Genomic DNA, 18,460 nt, shown 5'->3' on the forward strand with positions numbered 1-18,460 from the left:
TTGAAAATTTATTTTACAGAAACCTTACACTACATCATCATTATTGATCACCTCACATTGCAGGTCATGTCTGCAGAAATATGAGACTGAAAACAAAAGGAAAATAAAATAAATCTGCACAGGCAGATTTTCAACATGTCACCCCGGGTGAATAATTTATCGAGTCACCACTTTAAAACCTGGTAAACATTTTTGTTGTTAAGTCTGTCGATTGCTTTGATGGGAAATTAAACAAGTCTTAGTCCCGAAAAGTCAAACTGACAAGTGAATTATGGGAAACAGCATTTGTGACTGGCACATTTCATCTCTGTGCCTTTACACAACATAAACACTTTGTACAGATCAAAAAAGAAAAAAGCTGGATTTAGAAAAGGGAACAAAAATCTTCCCCAGAATGTTACTTTGGAGGATCTGTGTTGATGCCGTATTTCTCTTTCAGAAGCTTCAGCTGTTCCTCTTTCTTCTTTGTGTCCATCTTCTGGAAAGCCTGAAAAGAGATGGCAAACCAAAAACTTTAATTTGACATTTGAAATTAGCCCATAGTAACATGTGTTTAAAACATAAAATTGCTTAAATGTAATACTTTAGTCTGACTTTTACTACACTATTTTCCAATGCTCAGCTGTTTGAACTGACTCCACCCACACAGTAATAATCATACATACTCTGTTTGCGTTGTAGTAGAGCACCACCAGGTAACGGTTGCAGACGTTGAAGCCCGACAAGTGGTCACAGGCGTTCTTGGCATCGAAGATGTCTTCATATACCACATAGGCTGTTCCTCTTGATTCAGGTGTGTTCCCCCTGAGGAGATGGAAACAAAACAAAATACACAGGATGTGTTAATACAACATTTTCATGGAACTAGAGCAATTCAACTGCTTTGGCCAATGTCATCTGCCCGGGAACCCACACAGAGAAATTCATTTTAAGCTATGTTTGGACCAATTAATGCGCTGCACATTAGACGATATGACCAAGAATAGTGTGATAGTTCTCTACATTGTCTCTGTTATTCTGACAGTTGACAAGTTAAGATACTTTTTAGTGCAGAATAATTAGCTTTTGTTCACAGATCTGATGAGACATAAATGAGTATGTTAACATACCCCTCAACCTGAAAATAAGGCAATTTCAAGGATATGTAATTATTTGTTTATATGGCTTTACCACTTTTTGTTTTAGGGTAAGCGGGGAGTTGATGTCTTTTCCTTAAACTGTAATTTTGGTTAATGATCACATGAAAATGAATGCTTTTGTTTCTCTTTGTTCTAGGGCAGCTACATGTCACCATCCCATCTCTGCGCTCAGTGAACACATGTAGCCCACTGAAGGCTTCCATGGAGTATTAAGACTTACGTTCTTATTTGCCGTATTGGTCCATATTTCCCAAAGATGTCGTACATTTCCTCAGCTGTGATCTTGTAAGGAAGGTTCCTGATGTACAGGATTCTGTTTACCTCGGGGGGTAATCGTATCTGCAGGGAAAACACATGACACATATTGTAAGACAAAGTAGTAATTACACAAATACATAATAATCACTACTAAGCCAATTCAGTTTCAAATCTATGTCTTATTGTGTGTAAAACTTAGTGTTTTGAAATGTAATGGCACAATTAGAGACACCGTGTTTCCTTCACTATGGAAAGGAAACACGTGTACTTCAAGTACTTTGATCGTTTATGAAATAAGTTGAACTACGCTACAGTATCTTCCTGATTATCATTCCATATCAATCTTTATTCCAGATTGTTTCAGGTTATATAACAACCCTGAATTCTATAAAATCCTGCTTCGAGGTAACAACAAGCAGACGTGAGATCATCTTCGAGCCACTTGTGTTCAGCTGTTTATATAAGCGTGCGTTATAACCATTCAATAACTGCGTTTCAGATCGAAGATAATCTCGTGTAATCCACTTCACTTAGCAATTACTATATTATATTACTTGAATTATCAACTGAAAAGAGAATAATAGCAACACAGCCTGTGTGATTGTTTTGAGATTATTAACGTGCTTCCTGGCTAACACTATGCTAGCGGCGGCTAACACTAGCCCCTCGACAAACCACCGCTGTTTGTGATACTGGCCACAAAATATACACCACTTCGATTATCTTGAACTTACATTAGCGCGTTTCGCTGCTTGCATAGCCATGATGGTCGGTTTATGTGTACAATTCTAGTCCCCAAAACGACAAAACAGATAAATATGGCGGCTCTCGTCTCCCCACGTCAAAATGGCAGCGGCCCCGTCTCCAACCGATGACGCACTTCCTGTCTTCGACTTGTGGCCCATGGATGTATGTGGCCACATGGAAAATACAATGCTGCCACCTACAGGACGATAGACGGCACTACAATTTTTCAGCTTTTGGTGAAACTGACTTTTTTTGTTGTAGTTGTTACAAAGAGCTTCAGTTGTTTCACAGAATGAAAGGAAACAATATATGGTATATTAAGACTTAGATGAATCAACCAATGTGGGCTCACTCAATATATTGCTTAGAAAGTGAAGAAAAGTCAAAGTCTGCTTAGGTTTTGCTCTAAACTGTATAAGCATTATTAGTGAACACAATTTTATATTGATATTAATTTGTCTTATACAATTACAACAATGTCTACATTTTGCAATCACTGAAATTATGAAATCACCTAATATAAACTGAGGTTCAGTGATGTGCAGAAGTACATAGGACCAACTGAAACTGTTTGGCTTCGGACACAATTACACAAGTGTTTGGCAGGACTCAAGACCACGATGAAATCATCAGCGTTAGCTTCTCTCACTTCTGTTTGTATCCAGGTTATGAAAGAATGGGTTGTGTCAAAATGATTAACACACTGTTTCTGTGGTGACACTGATTCATGCCTCTGCATTTGACAACAAATCTTACAAGACTCAGCAAATCATGTCCTTCAGTTTCATCCTGTCTGTGCAAGGGACAGTGCTGGTGAAATAACTGCTGAAGCAACACCGTCCTCATCGACCCCTCAAAAAGTGTCTTTAAACCACAAAACACTTGTCAAATCAATTCAGTACCACAGCTGGCCTCAGGCTTAAGTTAAATTAGCGGCTGTTTAAAACACAACGTTTTTTGACACATTTAAGAGGTCTCGGTATCTTTAGATATTTTTAGACACCCCAATGGTGTTTATCTTAAGTTTTTTGGTTTTATTTTGTAGGTGTAGATTGCAAGGTAAGCGCACATTTGCACATCTGTTTAAAGTTTTAAAAACCAAAGCATTAAACTGGTTTTACTAGTTTGCGACAAACGCAATGTCTGCTGTTGTTGTTTATTATTATTACTACTATTATTATTATTATTATTATTATTATTATTATTATTATTATTGTTGTTGTTGTTCAATTCAAGATCAGTATACAACTATGATTAATGCCATTTAGAATGTTACATTTGTGTCAATAATAGTCAAGCACAGGTGATGCTGAGGTGGTGGGAGAGGTACAGGGAGTTTTTGGACATTTTTGTATGTGTATGCATGTTTGTGACACACAGAGAAAGATGAGGTGACATGGGATTAGATTAGACTAATTTATGGATATATATAACACATTAAAATAATTAAAAATGACTGCACTTTTAATACAATAGTAGAAAGTAAAAAGTCGTTTGGTCACTTTGTTTTTCAGTAATGCAACAGCGCCACCTACAGCACATGTCACAAAAAAAAAAAAAAAGGTCAGGGGGCGGTTCCAGCAGCACGCGCGTGCCGTGGTATTACTTCGTTAACGTTTGCCACGAGGTAATAGTTGCTAACGTCAGTCTGCGGTGGTATTTTATGTTTTTTTCTTCAAAATTAAACTAAAATAGTTTCAAAGGCGGTTTAATTATCGTCTGAGGCATCAGTTCGCTCCAACAGAAAACCTCCAGAAGTGGACTGAGATTGCCGAGGTGAAGGAGGAACATTTGGGCGGTCTGAAAAAGGTTAGTCGCGTCGTGTGTGTGTGTGTGTGTGCAGGGTTTCGCTGGACGGACATTGAGTTGTTTTAACGTGTCACTGCCGGTGTCATGAGTGTAAAAACAGTATCCGGTATCTTCATGACTTAAATTGGGTGAGTCGTTGTGTGTTACTAAATTCTTTAGACTCGTTGAAATGTTCCGTTTGATCATTATCAAGCTCAACGTTGCACCTGTTTGTCGGCCATTTTCATAGCTACTGCTAGAAGCTAACGCTAGAAGCTAAAGTTGACTGTCGGCCGCGAATTACATTTGGATGGAGAATTAGCCACTGAGTTCCTTTAGCAAGGTGAGGTGTAAAAAAATGACCAATAATGGACAACCTGATGTTAGGGCCCGTTTACATACACATTTGTGTTTTTTAAACGGAGACTTTCCCCTTCACTTGTGCCTTCTGAAAAAAAAAACTCAGGCAAAAGTGGAGATTTAGGAAAACTGCGGTTTCACAATTGCATGTAAACTGAGAAAAACAGAGTTTTAAGCATGGATGTGTTATAAACTCTGGATAGAACACCGCCCCCTCTGCCTTGAAGACATTTTGTCACGGTAGCCACATTAGGTACTGCGACAAAAAATACTCATGGGGCCCAAAAAGCAATTTTCCCATTAACCACAATAGTAAAAGACACAGTAATAAAAGTGTCCACATGACACATCGAGACATGCACACAGGCTTTTATAGATCTTTTTTATTTTCTCTGTTTTTAATTCACGGTTTCATATTTGAAAAATCTTCCTAAAGCCATAAAAACCCTAGAAAAATCTTATTTCCCAGAGTGACGTCACAGCTGTGTACGAGCACATATAAACTAAAAGTCACGGTCAATTAAATAAACCATTTTTATACATGAACATGGAAAACAAGGGGGTGGGGGGGGTGATCTCTGAAGACATGCTGTTACCTGTGAAACACGGGTGCTCTAAAACACCCAACATTAGCACTTGGTACTTTCCTTCTGTAAATTGAAAATGCATTTCCTAGGTCCTTGAAACGTTAATGAAAAAAATAATTTCCTGTAAAGTTTTGGAAAAGTCATGGAAATATTGCATGGATAATATTTTGGATGCGTATTTATGATAAATAAAATGATGTAATGTGCAATTAAAATTTAAATTGACACGTAAGTGTCAAGCGGAAACAGGCAGATCACTGGCACCGTGCTTAGCAACTAGAGCTGAAACGATTAATCGATGAATCGATTATTATTCGATTACTAAATTAATCGCCAACTATTTTGACTGATAATCGGTTTGAAACAAGTCTTTCGAGAACATCATAATTTCCAGCTTTGACAAACACTGATCAACGTTTTTTAAAATTTTCTGACATTTTATGGATCAAACGATAATCAGATTTAATTATTAATTATTTAATAATTTGAATAATAATACAAAAATAATCATTAGTTGCAGCTCTTAGCGACCCTCCAGTCCTCACATGGGTTTTGAGATGCTCTATTCAACGACAAAATGCCAGGAAAGTGTAATTTCAACGAGTGTGATATCATTTCACTGCATCTATGCAAATAAGGCGTACGGAGACGATCATTCAGTCCTCAAGATGAAAATAGGTAATGCACTATAATGTGCAGACTAGGGCCTCAGCTACAAATTGTTTTTGTTATTGATTACTCTCTTGATTGTTTTCTCCTTGTCTTAAGACCTTATGTAAATCAATGTGTAATGTTTTTCAGATAATATCCAGTGCTGAAACAGCAGTGTGGATGACCGATGACGGATCATGGGTGGTTGATTTTTAAGGAACTGCCACGATGTCCTCAGTCCAAGCACTCCCAGCACAAGGATCAGATGTAACTATTTTCATAACCAGGGTCCACTTGCATCCACTTTGTACGTTTGTAGAGTTCTGGGGAAAATTTAGCTTGGAGAGGACTGAAGAATACGAGTGCTTGGCTCAAGACATTCAATCTGTTGGAAAAACATTTGAAGAACATGAAGGAAACCCTGGTGATAAATGCTTAGTTCATGTAGATGGCATTTGGAACAGGGCCCGCATTGTCTCAAGAAATGGGTCAAAATTCAGTGTGTTTCTCTTTGACAAAGGGGTGACGTCTTGCACCACCACAAACAAGCTGGCATGGGGTAAAAAGGAACACTTCCTCCTACCGCCTGAAGTGGAATTTTGTGTGCTAGCTAATATATTACCACTCTCAACTGAGGGCAGATGGTCTCCAGTAGCTCTCGAGTTTTTGAAAACTCTCTCTGGGAGATCTGTGAAAGCACATGTGCAAGATGTACTGGTGTCCCAGAGAACATTTGTCCTGCACATCCCCTACCTCACCAAACAAATGTATGAGATGGGATTTGCCAAGAAGTTGTCTCCAGACATGTTCCACAAGTTCATGCTCATGTCACTGAAGTCCACCGGTGTAGCCCAAGTGTCATCACAGACTCAACTGATCTCTATGGATGCAGGTGTGAGACTGCACAAGCAAGAGCTCTTCATGGTCCCAGAACTTCCGGCAGGAACTGTGGAGACGGTCATAGTCACTGAAGTTACAAATCCACAGAGGATCTTTTGCCAGTTAAAGGTCTTCTCACAAGAGTTGAAGAAACTCTCAGAGAAAATCACACAATGTTGTGAGGGCAGAATGATGAGTTGCACTGTGGGTCCAGAAATGATTGGTTTTCCCTGTGCTGCAAGAGGAAGTGATGGCAGATGGTACCGGTCTGTTCTACAACAGGTATTCCCAAACAATGGAGGCGTGGAAGTTTTGAACATTGACTATGGAACAAAACAGCTTGTTCAGTTGGATAAGGTGAGACCACTGGCTTCAGAATTCCTCAGGATGCCTGTTGTGACCTACATCTGTTCCCTACATGGAATCATTGACAGAGGCATTGGATGGACAACGAGCCAGATTGAGTTTCTGAGAAACCTTCTTTTGTGCAAGACTGTGATTGCTAAATTTGAGTACCAAAGCATGGCTGAGGGTGTACACTATGTCACTCTCTATGGTGATGATAATACAGACATTAACAGTCTGTTTGGGTCTAAGGAAAGCTGTTTGCTGGAGTATGAGAAGACACTAAAAGATTTTGCCCTTCACAGCCCTGCATATAGCCATGAATATCAAGCCCAGCAAGGAAAAAGAAAGATGTTGACATCTGTGAAGACTGAAGAGGAAAAAGAAGGGAAAGGAGTAGTTGAAAGGTTAGCAGCAGAGGAGCTGTCACTGAACTCAACGCATGTGGCATTTGTTCTCCATGTATCCAACCCATCAGAGTTTTGGGTCCAAACGCAGAACTATGTGAATGAGCTGGATAAACTGATGGACGCTATCTATCATTTGTACAAAGAGTCAGAGAACAAAGACGTGGTGAGAGAGCCAACTGTGGGGCTGTACTGTGCTGCCAAGGCAGAAGATGGTGACTTCTACAGAGCAGTTGTGTCTGAAGTTGATGAGACACAAATCAAGGTGTTTTTTGTTGATTATGGAAACACAGAAGCCATTGAAAGGAATAATATCAGATTTCTTCCTGACGAGCTCAAAAAGCTACCACGGCTTGCTCTGAAATGCAGCCTGGCTGGTGTCAAACCCACAGATGGGAGATGGAGTAGAATTGCCTCTGAGTTTTTCACCAAAACAGTCACAGACAAAGTACTGAATGTTCATGTGATGGCAATACATGATGAGTACTATGCTGTACAGCTAATGGACCCAGAATCTCTGCAGGAAAAAGACCTCAGTACATTGATGTGTACTTCTAACTTTGCTGAAAGGGCTGAGGCATCGAGCCAAATTAAAGGCAGTGTGTCCTTCCAACCTGCCACTCTGCCTCTCTCACAACATCCACAAGTCAGATTCACAGATGTTCAAGGGAACAAGGGATTGTCTTTCCAGCCACACAACACCATTGACCCTGTCATTGGGGAAAGAATTTCTTCCTTCAAGGAGCACATGTTTCGCATTGGGAGTGTTCTTGATGTTTCTGTGTCCCACATCGAAAGCCCAAATGACTTCTGGTGCCAACTTCTGCAAAATTCAAGTCATTTGAATTTGCTAATGCGTGACATACAGGCTCACTATGCAGGTAGTGAATTTCAGCCTAATGTAGACATGGCTTGTGTTGCACGTCATCCTGCTAATGGAATGTGGTACAGAGCAATTGTAATCGACAAACACAAAACACCTCATGTGGATGTGTTGTTTGTTGATTTTGGTCAGGCAGCAACCATCTCCATGTATGACCTGAGAAAGATAAGGCCAGAGTTTCTCACTCTGCCTGGTCAAGCTTTTCGATGCAGTCTGTTGAACCCTGTTGACCCCTCATCTGCCATCAATGAGTGGAATGATGTTGCAGTTGCAAGATTCCACAAATTTGTGGAAACTGCTGCTTCTAACTTTGTGACTTTAAAGTGCACCATATATGCTGTCATGTACAGAGAGCAGAAGATTCTTTTCAACATTGTGGATCTAGAGACTCCATTTGAGAGCATCTGCACCAGCATGGTCAATCTTGTCAAAAGTGCCCTTCCCAAAAATGTCTCTGGACCCTCTTTCCATCTGGGCACATACTACTACTCAACGCACAATGTGAAAACTGGGACAGAGGAACAGATGACAGTCACATGCGTGAACACTGTCGGCCAGTTTTACTGTCAGCTTGAGCGGAACACTGATGTGATAGAAAATCTCAAGATGAAAATAGGAAAACTTTGCCATCAGCTAGAGAATGTAAAACTCCCATCATTGTTTGGAACTTTGTGCTTTGCCAAGTACACTGACGGACACTGGTACAGGGCTAAGATCAAGACCACAAAGCCAGCAATCCTGGTTCACTTTGTGGATTATGGCGACACTATTGAGGTGAACAAATCCGACTTGCTTCCAGTACCCAAAGAGGCTAATGATGTCATGTCTGTACCCGTGCAAGCAGTTGTCTGTGGTCTCTCTGATGTCCCTGCTACTGTTGCAAAAGAGGTCAACAGCTGGTTTGAAAAGTTTGCAACAGAATTGAAATTCCGAGCTCTAGTTGTGGCCAGAGAACCTGATGGAAAACTGCTGGTCGAACTGTATCACAAAAACACTCAGATTAATTCAAAGATGAAGAAGATGTTTAACATCGAGATGAACACAAAAGAGAGCATTGTCAACCATCGCCAGAAAGCAGTGAGACAAGAGCACAGGCCCCCAAAATATTTTTCGAAGCAAACTACAGAAATGGATGACCAAACACAAAATGTCAATCAAAGTAGTTACTCTGCCCCAAAACCAGCATTCCAAATGAGGGATGAGCCAAAACCTGTCAAGACGTCTGCAACGAAGCCTTCACGCTATGCTTGTGAAAATAACCAGAAGGTCAAGGCTGTGCCATTACAGCTGTACACACCTCCTCCCCAGCGACAGTCCTGTGAAATAACACCAAGTGATATGGGAAATGGTTCTGAGAATGCGAAAAGTGACCATGTCAAACCAAGAAAAGAGAATCTGTCCACTGACACCAACCAAATGGTCAAGTCCAAGACCTCTCATACAGACGCTCCGAAGGAAACTGTGGAACAACTCCCTAAACTTGCAGACTTGCCTTCAAAATCAATAACACCAGGTTTGGAAGCTGACGTTTATGTCTCACACTGCAACAGCCCATTGAGTTTCTACCTTCAACTTGTCAGGGATGAGGATGAAATATTTTCTGTTGCTGAAAGCCTCAATGATCCCACATCTCTCCCAAAAACCAATGTCATCATTGAGGTTCATCCAGGTGACCTTGTTCAAGCAGAGTTTGCAGATGACTCCTCATGGTACAGAGCTGTTGTGAAAGAAATCCACAGCAACTCAATTGCTCATGTTGAGTTTATTGATTTTGGAAATTCAGTAATGACACCAATTTCCAAGCTGGGCAGACTTCATCAGTCTCTTTTACTACTACCTATGTACAGCACACACTGCATGCTGAGTGGTGTCACTTGTGAAAAAGAGGAAATGCTTGTACCAGAAGTGCTGTCATCTTTTAAAGCAGTATGTGGTGAAGGAGAAAAGCACCTCAAGTGCCGGTTCATCAGGCAGTCAGGATCTGTGTGGGAAGTCAGCCTGGAAGACAGTGGTGTTAATGCCACTTGCAAAGTACCTACTACTTGTTCAGCTGATGGTTCTGAATTTGCAGTGGAGAAACAGGAACAGGTGAAAGTAAAAACTCAACAGGACACGGAGAAGCCACCATTGAACCCATGCTCTCTACAATACCGTCAAAAAGAGTTTTTAAAGGGACAACAGTTACAGAGCTACATCACAAGTGTAAATGATGCTCATTCCTTTTGGTGTCAGAGTGCTGACTCAGAAGAACTTGAGAAGATCACATCTGGTGTCTCAGAAGTTGGGAATGCAGTAAACCACAAGCACATTGACCCAGACACCCTTTCCCCTGGCAGCCCGTGTATTGTCCTCTTTTCAGATGATCATCTTTGGTACCGTGCAGAGGTAGCTGACAGAAAAGGAGATGAACTGTCTGTGATTTTTGTGGATTATGGAAACAAGTCCCAAGTCTCCATTACAGATGTGAAGGAAATACCAGTTGATTTGGTGGTCCTGCCTCCCCAGGCCTTTTTGTGTGAGCTTGAAGGCTTTAATTGTTCATGTGGCTCTTGGGCCAGTGGCGCGGTAGATGAGTTTTGTGCACGCACAATAGACAAGTTGTTAAAGTTGACTATTGGCAGATTAACCAGGGATGACAAAACCATCAAATACTTTGTGCAGGTGGAATGTGATGGCCAGATCATGAATGACGTGATGAAAACATGGTGGAAAAGTTCCACAACAGAAAACAAACCTGACACAGGTGAACTGACTACGTCGTTTGAACCGTCACTGCAAAATGACCCAGCTGTGAAAGAGGTTGCACAAACTGTGGATCAACCAGAGTATTCCAAAAGCCAAGACATTCTCCCTCAGAAAGAGCACAGTGAAGAACAGTTTTCTAAAAAGCTTGTTGACCCTCACAGAGCAGATGAGGGTAAACTAGTCTGTAGTCCGAAGACCAATGAGACCCCCAAAGAAGAGGCTACCCAACCTGAGGATCAACCACAGTACCCCAAAAGCCAAGACATTCACCCTCAGAGAGAGCACACTGAAGAAAAGTTCAGATCAGATGAGGCCAAACTAGTCTGTAGTCCACAGGCCAATGAGACCCCCAAAGATTTAGACTCTTCTGAATCCCAAGTGAGGTATCGGACATCATCTGCATGCAATATGATGGCTCGACATGAAAAAAGTGATTCCATTGAAGAAGCGAACACAATCCACACTGTGATGCTACTTCAGACTGAGTCCAAAGACACAGAAGACTCCATAGAACCTTCACCTAATGACCAAGATATTCTTATCTTGAACTCTGATGACGACGTTTGTGAAAGTGACAAAATCCCTGAAGAGGACAGTGTTTCAGTGTTGGACACTGTCGAACCAGATGACATGGAGTGTCCAGTAGATGATAAAGAGGACACGGACAAGTCAGAGATTCCAGCAAAAGAGGTGGCATCTTCAACTGAAGAGGTGAAGACCTACAACATGGGAAGCAGCTATGATGCCATAGTTTATTCTGGTAAGTTATATGTAAGTCACAGCTGAGTTCAACTTGTTGTCATGTTGTCGGTAATGATTGTATAAAGTGAATCATTTTGTTTTTTTATTTCCTTTGCATTTGCAGTTTCAACCGGTAAAATTGCCACAGTGGGTGACTGCTCTCTCACCAGTGTGACAGCAGTGAAAATGGTAAATTGTGTTACTGAGACTTTTGCATATACTGTGTGTGAAGATTTCGACACAGCACAGTCTGATCTGTGTTATCTTTTCTCTGAAGGTTCCACGTGATACATTTCATCCCAGGGAGAGTATTAACCTACATGAGTGCATAGATGTAATTTCTGAAGACTTGGAGCAGGTGAATATATTTGTTTGTATCATTCCAAACGGTACATAATTGGGGATGTCCCAGCAGTGATTTTATTTTTTTTGTCATATTGCACAAATTTATCAAACCTTTCATACTATTGAAATATTAATCACTCTGCAGTTAATTTAAGCTGCACTTATATCCCAAAATATACAACAATATAATATCACCATTTCAAAAGAAACTTATGAAGTTATCGCATTTTCTTGTTGACTCTGCATCTGGTGTGACAAGATGGTGTAACTGCTGTGTCTACAACAGCGCCATTCGTAAAAATTCAAAAATTGATTGATGTTTTTCTTGTAATTGGATGGAGTAGTATGCAACCTTTACTAAAGAGAGCTGTCCATATACCATGTAATTATGCGTTTGTCCTCCAACAGCTTGATAATGACTTGGTGCTGTCCTCCCCTGTGCTTCCTGACCAGCAATTGTGTGGTAAGCAGTTCCTAATTAAAAAAATAATAAATAAAAATAAATCACACAACACTCCATACAGACCTGCCAACCTCTACACATTTTGTGTAGCAGATACACATTTTGACATTCAACTACGCTGCTACAACCACTCAATTTTGCTTCATCCACAATAAATGTAGTAAAAACATAGTAATACACAGTATGCGTGATGTGAAATGACTGTTCGTCTCCCCAGATGCTCCAGATCAAGCTGACTGTGGCGTCTCAGAGATGCCATGTGTTGCATATATTGAGGTAAATCCTTTTTTTCTTATGATTAGTGAATAAGGAGCTGAACCTGTTGCAGTACATGACAGTTTTGATAAGCTGCACAAGACAGTCTTGCATGATATAAAACAGGCAGATGAATGATGGATAATGTTATGTTTCAGACCGACTTCATGACGGAAGACGAGGCCTGTGCTCATCATGAAGGTACATACTGTTGTTGCCATTATCTCTTACTTTTGTAGTCAACCTTCTGTCTTTTTGAAAATGAATTTAACATGTACTGTATTTGTACAAAGTGTATGTTTAAAATAACATGTAGAGATAAGGGGAGAGGTATTGGTAATCCAGGTACTTTTTTGAACACACGAAAAAGTGTATAGTTTTTTAATATAGGGTGGAGTTTTATCAGCCTGCACATAACGATTGAAAAGGGGCATATGTGGTGAGCAAGATGAGGTATGATTTGGATGAAGGGAACCTTTTAATCTTTCTGTGGTGACACAGACTTTGCCACCTACTGATCATAACTCCAAATATTTGCTTAACAACAGCGAATGGAAACATACATAAATGTGCATTTTCTTGTACCATATTTTTGAAAATTGGGATTAACTTGCATTTCTCGGTTTTTAAATGCAAAGCTTGTTATAGTGATTGTTCATGTCTCTGCTTCCTCAGCTCTGGTAGTTGACACTGATGAAACCAGCCAGTCTCAAACCTGTGCAGCTGCCTCTACAGACATGATGGTAATGAATTACATTAGATTAAATATTCATCAATCAAGTTGCAAAACTTGCCATGTCTGAAAAGTGAAATCTGTTGTTTTGCTGTTTAGGGTGATGAGTTTGAAGAGGTGACGTGTTTGATAGATGCCTGCACAGGTATCAGACTTCACTACAGAATGTTCCAGGAACGTTAATGTTTACTATGTGTTAGATGAACGGTGAGCTGATTTTCCTCACTCTGCACTGCAGGTACACATGATCCAAGTGGTGACCGCAAAGTCACCAGTGCTGAAGAAGATGACATGATCACTTGCATCACAGTAAGAGTTTATGCTTGTTGGTTTCATCCCAGGGTCAACAAAAACTGAACTGAAGAATGGTATATCAACAAATTGCAGTGATTTAAAAAAAAGTTACTAGCTAATTTCTTGAATGTAGGGCTGGGCGATATGGACCAAAAGTCACATCTCGATATATTTTGGTTGAATTACGATATACGATATATATCTTGATATTTTTTCCGCAAAGTGAGAGCTGTGAAATGAAATGCTCAGTCAAAGTCAAAGCCAAATATGAGTAGTTTTATTGAAAACTACTCATATAATAATAAAATGAAAACATAAACACTGTATAACAACAGGAGTGCCTTTTATAAAATCAAAGCTCCATAAGGTGCACATTTAAATAAAAAAATAAAATAAAAATAGCCTATAAAATAGGCCAATCTTTTTCTGAATTTAAATGTGTGTATATGAGAAAAGTACAATATCAAAATGTTTTAGTTTGACAACTATAAATGGCTTTTGAAAATCAAATTACAGATTTTCTTTTCTTATAAAAGAACAAAATATGACAAACCCTAGTAAAGGACAGCATTTATATATAGAGACAACAAAATAAAGTGCTCATTTTCAGAAAAACATTTTTAAATATCAGCTTCAGATTACCGTTTTGTTAACTTATCTGAACAGTCTCGACCAGTTGCACAAGAAACAGAGCAGCAACTCAATAAACATTTCCCCCTCTTTTATTTTACTTTGATAAACAGTAGTGCTGTCACATGTGCTGCTTGACCACATATCGCTGGTCAATGCTAAATGGGTGACGTTAGCGAGCCGTTTTGCAAGGCTCTGTCTGACTTCACATTTGTGGCAGTGCTTCTCGTGCACAATAGTTGCGACTGGGAACTGGGATGGACTCGGGTCCATCGTTTTCATTAGCTTTTCATTAACGTGTCTTTGGCAATGTGAAAGGATACCGCTTTTGTTATTGCACACCACTTGTCTGGAGTTTTGTCGGGTTGTGGACGGCTTGCGCCTGTGGGTTCTGCAGCGCGCAGTTTCACACACTCTGCATATTGCACTTTGTGCCACGTTTTTAAGTGGTGAAAAAGATTCGTATTGCTTCCATCGCTGGCTGCAACATGCTTATGGCACTCCCTACATATAGCGTGGTTTTGTTGCTTGTCCGATGATTTGTATCCAAAACATCTAGAAATGATTGAGCCACTGCTTTTTCTTTTACTAACCCAGACGCTCTCCTCCGCACGCTCCGCAGACGTTGCTGCTTTCTCCATGTGAAGCGGAGTGTCTGTTCCTGCCCCTCCCCTCTCTGTGCATGAAAGAGCGGCGGGGCAAGAGGAGCAATGCAGAGAGCTCCGGTCAGCGGCTTGTCTGGAGCAAGGATCACAGCGCTAATTTATTATTTTTAATATCGATATACGCGATATGGTCTAATTCCATAAAATATAAAATAATTTAAAAAATATATTGATATATCTTAAATATCGATATATCGCCCAGCCCTAGTTGAATGCGTGTCTATTTGCAGATATTGCGAAATTGAAGATGTTTCTTGAATGCATCTTAAAGCTGCTCCTCTTAACATGCTCTGATCCCTTCATTACTTTTACCTTACTAGCACCCATGCACTGGACTTTAACATTTTAATTACATTTTTTTGAAAATGGCCTTTATGCTTGAAAGCCCATCTTTTCTATCATATTTTCAAAAAAGCATTGCCATGTCAAATGATGACAAAGCCCAGCAATCATTTCAGAAAGTGTTCTATTGGCATTTCCACACACAGTCATCTCTAGGGATTTCACAGAATGGTCTGAAAAAGAGAAACATCCAGTGACTAACAGATCTGGTGAAAATGCCTTGTTTGATGCCAGAGGTCAGAGGAGAATGACCTTTTGAAGCTTCTGTCCGATCATGCATTAAATCAGTCGGAGACAACTGAAACATTGGTAACTTGTTGCATGATCCTGCTGGAGGGGTATCAACAGAAGAAACTGAGATGAATTGTGAGCCACCGTCTCCAGCCAACAGCAGAAAAACAGATTTATCAGTCCAGTTCAGTTGTGGTAAATCTGCCTACTGCAGCCTCAGATTTCAGTTTTTGGCTGATGAAAGCTTTTGTGCTGTTGTATCCTGCTCTGCTGTCTCACCACTCTACTCTGACCTCTCTCTTCAACAAGGTGTTTCTATCCACCAAGCTTCTGCTCATTGGCTGTTTTTTGTTTCTGAGTGAAACTCTAGAATCTGTTGTGTAAAAAATCTCAGATCAGCAGTTTTTGAAAATACTCAACACAGGCTCGTCTGGCACCCAATTTCACGACAAGGACTAAATCAGAGATTGCTATTTAATCGCTATTTCCATATTTATTTTAATTCCATGTTTGTTTTAATGGTAATTAATCCGAATGGGAATCAGAGCAGTTAATTGAATTCCTGAAAGTGTATTTATTTACCATTAAATTGAATAATTTCTTAAATTTCAGGTCCAGGACAAAGTACTTGGTGAGTCATTTCTAAGAACAATTATACAAAATACAAATAAAGAGGGGTTTAATTAATCTAATCAAATCTTGGACTGTTTTTATCTCAGCAGTGTTTTATGTGTGTGTATTTGAATATTTACAAACTGATTACTTTTATTACCACCAAAGCAACTAATTTGCCTTATCCACAGAATGACTGTGCCTCATATGTCCTATGGTGTTATTTTATTTTGTACAGTGTGATGATACAGCGAGAGATTTGTATTCATTTCTTACAGGAGCCATTTTAGAGCACGATATGGAAATTGGAGACATGTCTCTGCAGGATGAGGTAAAACCTGATGAGGTAAAGGCTGTTTTAATTCAGTTGATTGGAGTTGATCATGGTCAGACTGTGCAATTGTGTAATACTTCTAAACTTGACAAACTTCTGCCAGTTTAACATTTTGCATTTCTTTTTTATTTGGTTGAAAATACATTGCGGTTAAATAATTTCTCATGATTATTAAGTGCATCACCTGCATTCAGTTATTTGTCCATTTCAGTCGATATATTTATGAGAATATAATCGACATGCTTTAATTTTCAGCTGTCAGTGCACTGCATTATCATAATAACAATTTTGCTGTGGCGTCTCTTGCCACCTGTATAAACACCAGAGTGTAGAGTCTGTAAATCACAGACACAAAACCAAAACTCTGGAAAGATAAGTGTAAAGTAACCTCAGTTAGCAGTATTGACTTCTTCTCCGTCTCTAGGATAACTCCACGCCTGAAGAAGTCATTTCTGCTCTTCACGAAGACAAACTTCCTGGTTTGTAGTTGATGTTGTGTTGTGTGCATTCATTTCATTTATTTGTTGTCAGATTGTATCGTTGCCATATTCACATGCTTCTGTGATTACAGCTTTGCCATTGAGTGACACTGAGCCACAATCCGACTGTCCAGATTTGGTAACATGACAAACGATAATCCACTTTCTAACATTAATGGGAAAAAATCACACCACATGTGTTGAGTGAATTTTCTTTTTATGTTCTTCAGACTAGCCCTGTGGATGAGTTGCCCAATACTGCTGAAGATATTTGTTTGACAGATGTCTCCACAGGTATCAAACTTGATGATGGAGAATTATTCCCCCAAAATTACAGAGAATTCCTTCTCCTAGATGAATAATCACTGCACACCCTGCTGCCGGTTTATAATCCTCATTATACCATTATCTCCTTGTTCTTTCAGACAAACATCCACAAACTGAAACAGAGGACAGTGAGAAGATGGAACACACACCACCCAAACAAGAGGTAACCAGTTCATTCTAACACCAGAGGGTTTATATCTAAATGTGAATATAAAACGTGATGTTTGAAAGCAGAAGGCGTTGAGAAGTAAAAAGGTACGATGTAAATCTACTTGCATCATATTTGATAATTCAGATGCTGAGAATATACTTGAAACAAGACTTAAAGTGTCTGGGGTCATTGCCTGCAGTCAGGCTGTGTGGTGGGATTCACTGAGTGTGTATGTCCTGAGCAATCTGATCACAAGTAGTGATTGATCAAAGTGTGACTGTTGGCATTAATGCAGCAGTGTGTGTGATTTGTGGTCATTGTTGTTATTGTTCTGCCTCAGTTTGGTCTTCATGAACAGAAATCATGCACAATTATTTCTCAAAAAACAGGCTGTCAAGTACTATACTATCAGACCTGACTGAGGGAGCGTTGGAATGTATATACCCATACAGGGGCGGGCAGGGACAAGAAGCATTTATCTGCCAAATGACTTTTGAGAATGTTTTGCATGGGCACTTCATGGTGTTTTCACTTGCCTGTGTCTTGACATGGATCATTTCCTGTGTGCAGTGTGGGAATGTCAGTGGTTGACACAAGATCTAAACACTGCTATTCTGAGAAACAGAGAGAGTTGTGTGGAGCTGCTCGACTTCATCAGCATTGTGTGAACTACTTGATAAAGAGTTGAATGTAACTGTTATCTTGTTTTATTCAAAAGCAACAGCATTTGTTCTGAATGCACTTCCTTTTGAACACAATCAGAGCATACATTCCCTCCTTTGTATGCAAATGCATCATCTCTATTCATGAGGATAACACGTTTGTCTGACTGCAGATGTTTGTGTGTGTACTTGTGACTGGATCAGGCCGGATGTTAATAGCAGGTCTGAACAGGATCTGTTAGATCTCAGGTTCACTCCATTGTGCAGTTTTATTGTCGGCTCTGTTTCTCAGCAGTTGTAGCAAAAAGTAAATGATGTATGACATTTTTCAAATTGGTCTGACCAGTAAAATGTGTTTTTAAACATATTTATTTTCATAAAACACCAAACACTTTTGTTTCCATGAT

General features: G+C 39.8%; 2 protein-coding genes across 2 annotated transcripts; one reads left to right on the plus strand and one right to left on the minus strand.

The window, feature by feature from the left end:
* sf3b6 (splicing factor 3b, subunit 6) lies at window positions 1-2,263 on the minus strand. Its single transcript, XM_083898990.1, has 4 exons — window positions 2,132-2,263; window positions 1,360-1,478; window positions 666-804; window positions 1-487 (listed from the first exon to the last, which is right to left on the minus strand). Exons 1-4 carry the CDS (start codon window positions 2,159-2,161, stop codon window positions 398-400), a joined length of 378 nt encoding a protein of 125 aa, XP_083755116.1. The 5' UTR covers window positions 2,162-2,263; the 3' UTR covers window positions 1-397.
* A 3,495-nt stretch (window positions 2,264-5,758) lies between these two features.
* On the plus strand, window positions 5,759-17,982 carry tdrd6a (tudor domain containing 6a; the record flags this gene model as incomplete). Its single annotated transcript, XM_083898506.1, has 12 exons — window positions 5,759-11,549; window positions 11,655-11,719; window positions 11,808-11,888; window positions 12,284-12,338; window positions 12,556-12,614; window positions 12,752-12,794; window positions 13,269-13,336; window positions 13,426-13,471; window positions 13,565-13,635; window positions 17,144-17,207; window positions 17,339-17,403; window positions 17,962-17,982. The coding sequence occupies 12 exons, from the start codon at window positions 5,759-5,761 to the stop codon at window positions 17,980-17,982; spliced, it is 6,429 nt and encodes a 2,142-aa protein (XP_083754632.1).
* Between the last annotated feature and the right edge of the window lie 478 nt (window positions 17,983-18,460).

This window comes from Microchirus variegatus (assembly GCF_963457635.1).
Source record: "Microchirus variegatus genome assembly, chromosome: 12".
Taxonomy (NCBI): domain Eukaryota; kingdom Metazoa; phylum Chordata; class Actinopteri; order Pleuronectiformes; family Soleidae; genus Microchirus; species Microchirus variegatus.

Bases quoted from the DNA above. Each gene is read 5' to 3' on its own strand.
- sf3b6 (XM_083898990.1), bottom strand. From the start codon at position 2,161: ATGGCTATGCAAGCAGCGAAACGCGCTAAT. The intron at 805-1,359 runs GTAAGTCTTAAT...CCATCTCCTCAG, and splicing joins CCAATACGGCAAATAAGAAC to GGGGAACACACCTGAATCAA. The intron at 488-665 runs GTATGTATGATT...ATCTCTTTTCAG, and splicing joins TCTACTACAACGCAAACAGA to GCTTTCCAGAAGATGGACAC.